This window comes from Sylvia atricapilla, chromosome 6 (genome assembly GCF_009819655.1).
Source record: "Sylvia atricapilla isolate bSylAtr1 chromosome 6, bSylAtr1.pri, whole genome shotgun sequence".
Taxonomy (NCBI): domain Eukaryota; kingdom Metazoa; phylum Chordata; class Aves; order Passeriformes; family Sylviidae; genus Sylvia; species Sylvia atricapilla.
The window spans coordinates 40,463,472-40,478,022 of NC_089145.1; the positions used below are offsets into that span (position 1 = coordinate 40,463,472).

The 14,551-nt window shown below is 41.2% G+C and overlaps 1 protein-coding gene across 1 annotated transcript in view; it reads right to left on the minus strand.

Annotated features, from left to right (window-relative positions):
• The window catches only part of KCNH5 (potassium voltage-gated channel subfamily H member 5), a 149,921-nt gene that overhangs the window by 133,198 nt on the left and 2,172 nt on the right, over positions 1-14,551 (minus strand). Inside the window, exon 2 of the mRNA XM_066321624.1 lies at positions 4,161-4,284. Coding sequence (XP_066177721.1) covers positions 4,161-4,284 — 124 coding nt within the window. The remainder of the gene's footprint in view (positions 1-4,160; positions 4,285-14,551) is intronic.

Sequence of the window (14,551 nt, forward strand, 5' to 3'; positions counted from 1 at the left end):
AATTAGTGTTAAAATGACAAATCCCACTTGATGATGAGAGGTGGACTATACCATTAGTGCCGCAGAACATGATCAATCAACTTTATGTTTTAAATTACAGGCAGCTTATTGTTGCAGTAAACCTGTAATGCTTAAATCTCATATTATATTCACACATAAAGAGACATTTTAAAGGCTTTTGGAACAATAAAAGCATTTTTCAGAAGGCAATTTTTAACAGTACCAAAGGAACCTCAGAGCCTTTGCTGCATGAGTTATATAAGATTTTTGCTTATCACAAGTTTAATTTAATTTAGTCTGTCCTATTTTGTACACATGGAGGGACTCCTACTTCTTTAGTCAATCACTGTCTTTTTCTGCCTTTTTTGTTGTTGTTATTTAGTATTTGTCAAATGTCTTCAGTGCTGTACAAGACATAAATATCAAAACCACTCTGCTACTGGGAATCTTACTACATAGAAAACACACTTATCAAATGCTGAAATGCACAGAAAGAGGCAGACTCTTAAATATTTTCTCCACCTCTAAAACAGACTAGTTGTCATTTAAGATGCCTGGGCTCCCACTCCCTCTTAAAGCATCTCTTGGCACAGAAAAACCTCATCTTAAGTTTCAAATTGTGCTCCTCTGTCCTCTGCCAGGATGCAGAGCAGCAGCATCAGAGCAGGTCTGTGTTTGCAGGGCAGTAACAGCTATTTGAGAGAAATTATCCAGGACAGAGGAAAAGTGAAGCACAGAAGACATCCAACTCTGCACCAAATTTACAGCTCTCTTCACCCAAAAGCATCAAGTCAGGGCATCAATTGCAAGAGACAAACATCCAACCAGGAGGAACAGCAAATACAGATACACATCAATAGCTTTCAAAACCCTGCAAGGTGAAGAGCAGACACTATTTCTGAGGTGCAGCTTTGTGAATTCCCATGGGCATCCTCAGTGGGGCTTCCTTGCATTGCAAGCACACACAAAACTAAGGCCTCAGGGGTGCCATCCCAGCACCAAATCCGACCTTTTTCAAGTCCAGCTATACCCACCATGCATAATCCCATTTCTTGAGCACAGTAGGAATTTTGCCATTGGCTTCACTAGAGCCAGGATTTCCCTTGCAGACTGTTTTTTAGTCCCACTTGTCAGGGCAGTAAATCAAAACAAGGCAGAGCAGAGATGCTGACCAAGTGTTCCAGTGGGAATGTGGCTCTGAAAATCTCATATGCAAGGAAAGGCAAGCAAAGTAAAGCCTGGAGTGAATGCCAAATGTCAAGCAAAGCCTGGAGTGAATGCCAGGGTAGGTCAATTAAAGGATGCCTATTTTTCCAAAGGCATGATTAAATCACAGAGCTTAGATGATAAGCAGCAGTATTTAGAAAACACTGATATAACTTGCAACATTAAACTCCATTTTAGTATTTAACAACTGTTTATTCTTTCAATGTGGGCATCAAGACACATATGGTCATGTCTGTGGACAACTGGGCATGAAACCAGTGATTTTCCTGGATTCTGGCTCACCTACTGATACACCTCCAGGCAGGGGTATTTTTTGGTTAAATGGAGGTTAGAGGTGTCTCAATCACACCTACCCCATTCCTCCTGGACTGCCAGCTCACTTTCACTTTCATCACAGCAGATCAAAGTTCTTCCACCTAAAAATTCTATGCATTTCAGACTCACTTATACCAATTATTCTATATATCAGCCCAAGCTACACATGCAATTTTGAGTGCCACGTGAGCTCAGAAAGAACACATATCAACTCCCATCACCCAGTATAGCCTGACTCCTATGTACAATGTGCTATTTATATAGTGCCTGTGAAACTAAGGAGACTGACACTCATACTGAGGGATTTCTAAGTGATTTTCCTGCCAGCAGGCATATTGTTGCTGATTAAAAAGATGAGAGAGGTGCAAAATCAAAGGAATTACCAGCCTGTCACTGGACTAACTCATTGCCTGAGCAGGAACAAAAGTCACTCATACCTCCAGTGCCTTCAGTTGATCCACCCCTCCCTGTGATCTGTATCAGGCAAGACCAGCTGGGACTTAAAATCACAGAACCACAGAATTATTTAGGTTGGAAAAGACCTTTAAGATCATCAAATCCAACTGCTAACCAAACACTGCCAAGTCCATCACTAAACCATGTCCATGAGTGCCACAGGTACACAGCATATGAACAGTCCCAGTGTAGGGGCTGGGGTGGGAAAGAGAATAAATTGAATTCTCACTGGACTACCAGGAGAAAAGTATGGATGAAAGATGATTTTGCAACACTTATAGCCTGAGGCAAATTGACCAAACATTGCAATATTTATAAATTGTCCTTTATCACACTCATGATGAGTAATAAAAACAACTTGAATCAGGGGCTAGATTTACATCATTTGTATATTTAATTTGATTGTATTTTTGGTATTGAAAAGCAGACCCTTCCAAAACATGCAATTAGGAAGTGGCACCACAGCACTCTTAGTCCAAAGCACTTGTCTTAGAGCAATAAAACAAACCCTACATATAGAGAAAATTTTATATATAACATAACATAATCTTGGCATAATAAAGAAAAACTGGACTGGGAGTGTGACTCAGAAAATACTGTAAATAATAGCCCCAGATATAAAAAAAACCCTCCAATGACAATTTGCTGAGTAGTGTAAGCAGGCACCATTGGCCTTTAAGACAAATCGTCTCCGTATCTCTAATCAGAAAGCAGCTCCAACTGCTCTGGAAGACTGCATGTTCCACATTACCTACACTGCAAACCTGTCAAGCTCTCACTTAATCTGAAACCTGTCAAACTCTCACGGGTCTGGAATGTCTCCTAACAAGTTAGAAACATCACTCTGTGCATGTAACTCACAGAATCCCCAAATGGTTTGGGTTGGAAGGGACCTTACAGATCATGTTGTTCCAACCCCCTGCCATGGGCAGAGACACCTTCCACCAGACCAGGTTGTTCCAATCTCCATCCAGCCTGGCCTTGAACACTTCCATCCTCTGTCCCCAGTGCCTAGAATGGGTTGCTCCCTGAAGGCAGAAATGGAAAATCTACACAAATTTGTATCTCAGCCCTCCCTTCTTGCCTCTGTCCCTCCTTTGCTCTGCTCACACACACATTCTCTTCACATCAGAGAGCCAAAAGCACTTCTTTCTAAAGGATGCAGCAGGCAAGGCTCAAATGCACATCCAGCCACAAATCACAGCTGCTCGCTCCTGAAAGACTACCAATAAAAGAAAAAAGCCATAAAGCTGCAATGCTTAGAGTAAATATATCAGCAGCCTAATCACTCTCTTGGGAATAAAGATACACTTTGTACATTACTGGGCTCTGTGTATGCTTAATAAAAAGGGCTACAGAAGAGCTCCTGCCTCATGGCATGGTAACAGCAGAACTCAGAACAATCTAGCAAAAGTGCCTTTGAACTACATTACCTAAAGCCCCACTCTCTTTACTGGATCATTAGCTAGAGTATATTCTCACCAATTCTAGCCAGGATAAATTTCAAGGTGCTTTACCATATTCTAAGTTGCTGGTTTCATTTTAAGCCTGTTTTAAGACATTAACATCTGCAAAACAATGCCCTTCTTACCTCAATCCTTTCTCCCAAAATGTTGCAGCAGCCCTCTTGTTGGAGGATAGAAATCACCCGAGACACAGACTTCTTCTTTATCACAGCATGAAAAAGGTCCTGGTTTATTCCTCTTTAAAGCTCAGCCATCCTGACTCCAACCATTCACTGACTCTGGCTGCAGCAAGCTCCTGTTGTGGGTTTCCGTTGCAGCCTCTGACTGCTGGTTGTTTCCTGCTAAACTCTGACTGTGGGTATTAGTTTGCAGACTCTGACTGCAGGCTTTCACCTAGATAGACTGTGACTGTAGGTTCCAACAACAGGCTCTAACTGCAGACCCAGACTGACCCCCCAGAGCAGTGATCCTCTCTCCTCAGAATCCTTCTTTTTCATCCTCTCCCATTCATGGTCCTCTCCTCACCAGCTAACCCACTACCTTTTATCACACTTATCTTTATTGGATATAGCTGTTACTTATCAGGGGCAATGTCACCCGCATTTCCTTCTTCTAAACCCAAAACCTCACCATTCTTCCCAGTAGATTATAAGTTTTCAAGTACACCAGGTGGAAGCAAAAAGGCAATGGACATACCTGCAAGTGCTACTCTTCTGCATGACGTCAGCTCGGTGGTATCCAGAGAGTTTACAAAATCCGTCATTACTATAAACTACGGGCCAGTCCACAATCTGGGCGTTTCCCAACAGAAAGCTGGATTCTGAAAGGAAAAAGAGCAAAAGAAAAAAAGGGCTGCTGTCAGTGGCAAAGTGCAATGAAATCCTCCTTGTGTTACACAGCAGACACAGAGTTATTTGTGACAGTAACTTCTATCTAGACGTTTCAGAGGGATACCCAAACACACATCTGAAAAGAATTTGTGATAAAACAGGATAACTCCTGGTAATGCAAGTAGCTTCCTACAAAACAAAACACCAATATAAGCCCCAGTGCTTTAACAATTTAGAAAGCATTAATTTATTCACAACATCTGGGCAAGATAACAGGTTTTGGTTTTGTTTTAAATATATCTTGAAAGCAACATTAAATTAACATGCAAACTGAGTTTTAAATGCTGAATTGTATGCCTGCCCAAAACTGATAGTGACTCCTCTGCTTGAGAGAAGTAATTTTTTCTTCCTGGCAGGTGTAAGTCCATTTTGCAGGACACAGCCAAGATCCCTGGGATGAGGGACAGAGTGCCAGGTGACACTGGGGAAAGCAAATGTTTTAAAATTTTAGTCCATGGTAATCTTAAGTGTTTTCTTTATTTTTACTCTTAGTTTTTAATTTCATTTTTACTACAGCTATGGAACTATATGGTCCCATTCACTGGTGTTAAAAAGCTATTAAAATGTAACTATTAACAATCATCTCTGCATAAAAACTATAGAAATTGTTCCTTTCAGCAGTTCTTGTGGGGGAAAAATAGTATATTTTTATAAATTTTCCTCATAATAGCCAAAGAATGGTTATGACAACAACAGGCATTTACTCAGGTGTGCATACTGATTTTAACATAAAAGTAACACTGAGTTTACATAAGCTACACATGCCCTACTCAGAGTGTTTATGACTGTGACTGGATTGTACATTCTGAGAATATTATTCTATTGAATAGAGAGCATGTACTAAAAAATATAGTATTTCTATCTTTTTTTTTATAAGCATGAATTTTGAAAAAAATAATCTGGAGATTATTGCATTTTCTAGAGAAAAGCAGATTTTAAAATATTTTAAAGCCACCCAATGGGAGAAATAGAAGTTTAGCTTTTGTGAAATCTAACATTACACTCAAGGCATTTATTCAGATCCATCACAAATATTCTTTAAGCCTGAATGTCAACTTTAAAAATTTCCTTTCCTGCCCACAGGAAATACCATTGCTACAAGCAGCAGGAGACATGGAATAAAGACTGAGCATTAGATAAAATATCCCTGGATTCCACCAGCCCCTTTCTGCTGGGACTCAGCCCAGCTCAGGGGACATACTAAGCCTCTGGGGACCAAAGGGTTTGCTGGAGCTCATCTCACTCTACTGGAGTTCCCCCCAAACCTGTATCTCCTCTGATGCCTAAAGACTTTTTAGCTTTTTACATATTCTCATATATTTGTAGCCTTGTAGATTTTTATTACATTGTTGTATACTTCCTAGTACTTTTCCTGCCCTTTCTCATAATAAGCTAACCCTTTTCTACCACTTCCTTGAAATTCTGTTTAATCTTATACTTGAGGAGAGAATTTCTCATAAAGACGTTTTGGTTTCCACCAGTACTTAACAGACATAACAAGAAAATAGGGCAAAGAAGTCCTGGGTCCTACTCCAAAAGGCTGACACAAGGATGAGTTACTGGAGTAACTGATTTCCTATTGGATGTACTAGCTAGGTATACTAATTAATTAATCTAATAAAAATTGTGAAAATCTTTTTTCACGTGTGCACATAGCCACATTTGTGCACCTACCTGAAAGCTTTCATTAAAGAATTGTTTTTTGTCTTACAACTTCAACACTATTGGAAGGTTTTTTCCTTTTGTCATTAGGCTGCCACCCCATCACCACCACACTCCAGAAGCTGGAGATGCTGGGAGCATGAGCAATTCTGAATTTCCTATCCCAGAAGGAAACAACCCAAGGTTTCAAGTAAAATTTGGAAAGACTGTCTTTATAGAACAATCTCTGGCTGAAATTCTGCTCACACATCTTGACACCAAGGGCACAGCCTGGTCATGGATGCACTCAGGGATGCTCTGCACATCCCTGAGCTCCCCAGAGAGACACAGTCCAAAAGCAGATAACCCTCCTGCAAAGCCTCCCCATCCACAGACATGAGCTGTATTGTGTATTCCCACCACATCACTGTTTCAGGACACAGAGCAGAAGATACGTGGTGCAGCCAGATAAATATCATTTAATGGTTGACTTCTGTGGATTTTATACTTCTTTGCACCTGAGAGTCTCAAAATATTTCATAAGGCATTCACCAAACTGACCAAATCCACAAGAAACTTGAGAGGAAGGGACAAAACGTAAAGCCAAGCTGTTGACAAATTGTTGTGGGTTTGTTTTTTCTTTTAAATCCCACAAAATTTGAAACAAAAAAGACATCAGAAACATCTTGGCAGATATTAGTATTTTTAATTTTTAAGGTTAGATCAGATCCATAATATTCATATTAGAAACTTTACCACTTATTAGAAGGTGTTTTCTTTTGTCCCCTTGAATTTTCCTTTACTTGACTTCTTTTTACTCTTGTCTCCTAAGCAAGCAAATCTCCTTCATCCATGGTCAGCGCAGGAATATGAATCATAGAATCTTTTAGGTTGGAAAAGATCTCCAAGATGATTGAATCCAACTGCAAACCCAGCACTGTCAGGTCCACTACCAATATCTCCGTGTGTGTCTGTGTGTGTGTGTCCAACTCCAGCCAAAGGAAAATCTTGAATCAATGTTTGCCTCTTGTTAGAGACCAGTAAATCCATCTCCAGGCACAAAGCCACAGGAATCCATGTTTCATTAATGCTGCTGCTCACTGAGCAACTCGAAAAAATTGAAGGAAGAACAGGTCAGTGTCTGACCCTCCAGTTTTATTGGGTTCCCAAATCCCAGTATTCACAGAACTCTGTATTTAACCTGCCTTATATTTTATCAGGAGTCGTTATTCTCTTCAACCAAGACACAATTAATTCTTCCCTATTTCTACAGTTACAAATCATAACTCCAGGCAGATTTAATTCTACGTGAACCAGTCCATACCTAGCTGGAAAAACCCAAACTGTGTACTAAGTGACAGGACACTTTGAGAGAATATCTTTCAATGTTTTCGACCATAATTTTATAAAATCTGGTTATCACCACTGACTACTCATTGAGAGTCCATTTCTGCAGTTCCCTCCAATGAGGATGGATCCATAGCCAGTTCTGGACTATATCCACCTGCATGACTGACTTTCGTATTCCTACAGTTCAGATTCATGATTTCCTGGCTAAGAAAGTTCACCACAGTTGTATCTTTGCTTACAATTTCCATGAGTCTAAGGCAAATTCTGTCCAATTTCCAGCTGGCTGCCTGAACCAGGTGTAAGAGATAAGGGCTGGAAAAAAACTCATTTTATCTCCATCTCCGGTTTCCAAAGGGCAGCCAAGAATGGGAGTGTTCAGGCGGCCTTCATGGCAGAGGCAACCTCCCCTTCCCTGCTCAAGTCTTTAACAGATAAAAGGGGTGTTTTGTGCCTTCTTTAGAAGAAAAAGATAAGGAGCCAACAAAAGGTCTGGAAATGGCAGGTTGATGGGCATGGCAAGGACAGCAGCACTGGGATCCCCATAGCCATATTCCTATCAGATCTAATAGAGAAGAACTATATTCTGCAAGCTAGTCTTTTGAAAGGATATGTTCTGTTGGAGGTATAATTATAATTATAATAATAATAATAACAATAACAAGTGTTTCTTAATAGAGTTTAGTTACTACTAACTGGGCATCACTGAATCCAGCCACTACGGCTACACCAGAACATGAATTTAACTTATAATTATGTCACAACTTCATGGAAAGATCACAACAGGGATTGCCAAGGATAGCCAAAGTTATGACTGGTAGAAAATTAACACAGCTGACTTTAGCTGTAAGGTGCTGTAAAATGAAACTTGTGCCATATCCGTGATGTGGCCCAGAAAGGAAAATCTTTCTCTGTGAAGCTCTCAATCTCACAAGTATTTTTCTAGAAAAGCTGGGGACTTTCCCACTGGTCAGCGAGACACTGGTCACTGCTGGAAGCAGGACAGGAACTCTGACAGACTCTCGTCTGACCCAGCATATAGTGAAACTCCAGGAAACTGGGATCCAGATGACCATGGTGTGGTATCTTGTGCTCTGAAAACTTTAATTTCAAAACTCACTCAATGATTACACTGAAATCTCTGGTGATGTGTTCATCCTTCTTGGATTTTTCCGATGCACTGAAAGTGCAAGTCCACTCCCTGTTTCCTTACAGATAAAAGGTCAATTTTTATTATTTCTAGGCTTGTCTTGATGTCTTTGCCTCCAACAACCATCTTCTCCACCCATTCCCCTTTCTGATGCACTGTAGGGAATCCAAATGACAGCTCTATAGGTTGTGCATGCTCCTTGACCAAACATCTCTACACACCAGTGTCTGTCTAAGGAAAGCAGGATCTGCCAGCAGACTCGTCTGTCTCAGAGTTGCCAGACTCCTCTCAGGAAGGCAGCAGGCTTTTTATTAGCTAACATAACTCTCCTGCTTACAAGGTTTAATGCTGATGGCAAGGAAACAGGGTGTTAGAGGCATACAGTCAGCAAAACTGTGTTGGAAAACACAGTTGAGGAAAACAACTTTTTAAAAGGCACTGTATTCGCTGTTACCACGCTTCTATTTTGTAGAAATGCTCTTTTGTATAAAGGCAGCCTATGCTGTAGAGCAGCAAACCTTTAATCTTACTCTATCCTGCAGTAGCTAGCACTCAACACAGAGCTGAGCCTTGTGTTTGTTATTAAAACTAAATAAAAAGACCACAGTGTGCAAGCAATTTTTTAACTAACAAAATGCCTAAAGCTGTGTAAAATTCACATTATGTAATGACAGGAGAGCAAGAACAGCTAAATCATTCCCGGAGATATGCTTAACCAAGTGAGAAACACTGTCTCTAATCATCTTTTCTCAAGAATGCTTGGATACCACTTGCAACCAAAATTGTTTAAATCACCATTTTTGAGAATTCCCTCTCTTCTCAAGGAAATTGCAACTGACCTTTTTTTAGAAAGACTGAAAAGATGTTCTAGAGAAAATAAAGTAGTAGCAGAACATAATCAACAATGATAATTATAATAACAAAAAGAAGCCATGTTTCCATCTAGGAAGAAATCCCTACCTCTGTCAACTTTACACAGAGCTGTCCTTCAGAACTACCACCCTTCCACTGCACAGCACAGGCAGCTCAGGCCTCATGGGGGCTGGGAAATATCTGGAATTTACCCTTTTTTTGCTAATATAAAAGCTCCAAATCATTTCAACTGCTGTCAGTTGATTGTCCTTAGAACTATGCAGGGTCAGCATATTGCTTCAGACTTGTTTAGAGCATCTTGGAAAAGTGGTGGTGCACCTCTGTGGGTGTCCTTGGGAGGGGTGTGCTAAAAAAAGTTCTCTTTTTTAATTTTCTTAACTTTCCTGAGTAAGTCTTGGCCCTGTCAATACTCAGTGTTGTCTGTGGTGACTCCAACCACGGGCTCAAAATGTGCTGCATCCTCATGGAACATAGAGGAAGATCCTGTTGGAGGGCACAGACCTCTGAAATCTGCCTCAAGAGGCACCAGCATCCCTCCAACTCTGGGGCTGGCTGCAGACAAACCTCTGTTCTTGAAGCAGCAACCTCCACCAGCACTTTGTGCTCCTGTCTGTGAAACCACTGTGCTGTTTTCTAACAAAGCTATAATTTCCCCAGTGTCTTTAAAGCATGCAAAACATCAGTGTCATCCAATTTACCCAGTACATTAAGCCTTGCTTGCTTGAAAAAAAAACATAAACTCTCAAAGGACTGGCTCTTTACATCACCTTTCTGTGCCAGTGTTGTCTTTATTTAATACTCATATCATGAAGATGCAGCGAGGGCTAAACCCAGAGCAAGGTGTCATCACACTGACTATGCTGAATTATCCACTTCCTGCCCCAAACATGCTCCCCAAATAAAACAGAAGAAGAATAATCCAGCATTGAAATATTAAATATTTCTGAAATATTAAATTCACAGGTAAGCCACCCAGCTTTTAGCAATTTAGCAAGTGAGTTCAAGAAGAAAAATTAGAGTCTGCCTGAAATTTACCTCTCTAAACTTAGAAAATAAACTGCAATCATTTGGAATGTGGAAGCCCATGAACAGCCCCTGCCTTTACTGTGACACATCACTGACCCCAGGAAGAGCTCTGAGGCAATAAAGTTACCTGAAAAAATGACATTTCATGCAATTCTGATCATAGTTTCTCCCTCACACATCTATTTATCCTAGAATTAAACTAACCTTCACCTATCCCAGTTATCATCTAAATGCCACTGCTGAATCTGCTCTCTATTAAAATGATGCAGAACACAACACAGATGTACTGAGACTAAATTTAAACTGGAGCACACTGTAGCCTTCACTCAAGACACACAGGCACCCTCAGGGAGAACCAGAATCCAGATTTCCAGCTTTATACAAACGAGAGTGCTGCCTTCACATTCCCAGAGGAGAATATTGTGGTAACAAGAGCTCTTCAGGCACGGGGCTCCTCTTGCAAACACTGAGCCCACAGCGAGTCCTGGCTGCAGTTCCACAGAGCCTGGCAGCTTCTCAAAAAAAACCTGTTTGGGGAGAAAATCGGCTTCATCCCCTGTGCTCTCCTCTCTGTGCCAGTGGCTGAAGCAAAGCTTCCAACAGGACTGATTCCAGAACCCCTCCCGGGTGTGGAGTCAGGCCCTGGCCACTTGGGATACCCAGGGCTTAGCAGTTACAATATCTAGTCCCCTGAGTGTGCTGATTGAACAAGCATTGTGCACTTTTTTTATCTGGAAAGCAGATTATTAGAGCACCAACTCCAAAATCTTCTATTATTTAATGTTATCAAATCAGAAAATCCTATTTCCGTCAGCTATCCAAGAGAATAACTTAAAATCCCAGTTCACCACCAGACCCAGTTCACCCTGTAAAACCGGCTAATTAAACGTATTTCCACTTCCTGATATTATTCTTTGGCTGTATACTCCTTCTAACTGCAATAAGAAAACCTGAATGTTTCCTTAAAAAATCCATTTAATTTTTTTCCTTCTCTCAGGTTTCAACATTAACCTGGGAATGCAGCAACTCTTGCAGTGACCTCTTGTGGCAAGTCCTCAGCAGCGCTCAAAATTTCTCCAAAGTGAGAGGATGGATACCTCTCCCACCAACCACAGAACGAAAGAGAGGAGAAAAAAATAAGAGGAAAATTAAACATAATAATAAAAAGATAAATGAAGAAGGAAGGAAGGGAAAGCAGAGCCACAATTAGAAATAAGACCCCAAAGTAGCCGATCATATGTCAAGGAAATCCGGCTTTTCCTTTCACCAACAACATGGCATTCTTTATTTTCTAAATTAATAAAATGGCACAGAGCTTCCCTAACTATTTTTTAAAGTAAAAATAAACATTTTAGACCATGCAGAGCTCCCCCAATTTCAGCAGCAGTCAGAGATTCCTAATCCATCTGTGCTCAGCAGCCCACTTGAAAAGCAAGGAAAACCGGATGTCTGCAACTGCAAACCCCTCACATATGTCATCTAGTAATGCTTGTCAGTGTAAAAATCCACTTTGCATTGATTTACGTGTCAGCAAGTGCCCTGCAGTCACAGAAACTGCAGAAGGAGCCCTCTGCCTTCAAATGCCAAAGAAAGCCCTAATGATATGAGCACCTTAGTGACTCCTTCGTTGACTCCTGAGCTGAACTGGAGGATGGAAACTTCCAGCCCATGGTGCTTTTATGCAGACTTAGGGAACTGCTGAGCTCTGCATTTTTCTCGGAGGATCTCAAGTGACAGGCATCTACTAAACCTGAAGTACTTTGCTTTAAAGAACTTTCTCTGCACAGCATGTGTGATTTCATTGGTGCCAGATGAAAAATGCAGCTTGTGTTAATATAGGGGAGAGAAGCCCACACATATCACATCCCATATCCCTGCTTGGAAGACAGGAACCTACACAAACTAGTAGGAACAGAAGAGACAAGAGACTTATTACTTATTTTATCTGTAATATACCAGTGGAATAAAAATTAAAAAGGTGTTGTACTGCTACAAATGTGACAATTGTTTCCACTCCCTTTCAAAGTAAACTGCCTTGACAAAAATCACCTGTGAACAGGGCTGATCCTTTCACCCAGCAGTCAAAGGGACCCAGCAGGGCATAAAGGTCTGTGTGAAGGAACTGCTTTTCAGGAACATGGAATAAAGCTGAAAAAGGCCAGGAATTAAATGCTAGCTTCATTAAAAGTCATGCTGGAATTCCCATGTAAGCCTTACAGAGCTAAGATTTCATCTCGGTGTCAAAACGCATTTGTGAAAGATCCACTTTCATGAGAAAGCTTCTAAGAGTTATTGCAACAGAAACAATATCCAATAATGATGACTCTTATCACATAGATAAGATTATATACAGCTTTTCACTAAATTCATCCTCTCTTCCAAACTGTTAGCAGTCTTAATTGAAGATTGGTGCCAAGTCCCAGAGCCACCTTTTCCACAAATTCATGCTCTACCATAAAAGCAGATTATGCCATTAACATATACATAATTTGTCTGCTGATAGAATTTGTGAAGGCAAAACAGACTTGCCTAGCTCAACTCACTGGATGACTCTGCCCATGGGACAGGTCCATAAATCCCAGTCCTGACTAGACACTTGCTCAATTCTGTACCCTTTGCCCTTCCACAATGCTGAGCACAGGTCAGTATCAGTAGGAGCTCTGAATGCACTCAATAAGTGAACAATAATATCACTAATAACAGGCACAGCCTGCTGAGAACATCTTGGGAGAGAACATTGCCCTTAGGATGGTCCTTATTAAACGTCCCAAATACTAATGGCAGGAAAAGGCAGTCACCTTAATGTGATTTAGCCCAGTGCTCTTACAAAACACCTTTCAGCTCAGCAAAACACCTGGTGCTCTTAAGATCTAGGACACAGCCAAGGCTGTAGCGAGATTGTATCAATCTTTGTGAGCCTCAGATAAGCCTCAATGTATTTTCACTGCGCTTTAAAAGAAAGGGAAAAAAAAAAAAAGAGATGGCAGAGAGTGCACTGAGATTACCCTGAAGAGTAGTCTGCTTGTCCCTTTCACCAGCCACAGCAGCCCTAAGATCAGACCCCATGGGCTTTGGCACTTCTGAAGTGGAAGTCAGCTGTGGTGAGGGCAAAGACCCTGCAAAGCAGAGGCTGCCATGCACCACCTCATGCCTTGGGAAGCACCTGCCACCTGTGATGCTGCCAAACACCGAAGTTCAACACTGACCTAAAACACCTCAGAAGCTCCAAGGTGTAAATTCATCTCCAAAAGGGACGCTCCGCAGGCAAGGCAGCACTGTGGGACCTCTCCATCGCCTCCCAAACTGCTCTGTCCTTCCCAACCACACTGACATGGAGAGGGGCATCCAGCAGGGCAGCCCAGCTCTCCCACTCTCCAACACAGAGGGCAAAGAGCCACAATCACCTTGTTTCACAGTCACCTTGGTCACAGCCACCCCGTTCCTTTCTGTTCAGCTCCTTGGTGCTTTAATCATGGCTGCACACTGTGAGCACTTCTCTCACAATTTTAACATGATGAGGAGCCAGAGCTGAGGTAAAAAGGAAGGCTTCACAACATTCCTAAAGAGAAAGTGCCCAAAGAATGCTGAAAATTCAATATATGATTGCTTTTAACACCAGGCTAGACACCACACCAAGCCTGCACATAGTGTTCCCACTACACCCGCTCCCAGTCCTGACTTACACATTTTAAAATTATTACAGTTTTCTCTATAAGTTTTGCTATTAGGATCCATCTCCTGTAACTCTGAGTAATTTGTCTCCATCAACACCTCATTTTGAAGCCATTGCTTCTACTTCACGTGAAGGAGAGCCTATCTGCTGAGATACCTGCCTGATTTTTTTCGGCAGTACCCATACCCTAACAGAAGCTATTACCTGCATCTACAAACCTTCTCTTGGTTGTTAAGAAAAGGTTTATGATCAAGAAGTGCAATGGGATTGCATTAACGTGACAAAGCTCAAAGGAGAATGTTCCTGAACCAGGAACAGTGATAGAAAGGCTGAAGATCTACTTTAAAAAACAATCACTTGTCAGTGATTCCTTCATCAGTCTTTCAGCCATCCTATTCCTCAAATTGTCAATGAAAAATCCCTTGGATCCTGGTAAATCCAAGTCTAAAAACAAGCCCAGCAGTCAGTCAGCAGACCAAATCCTTGT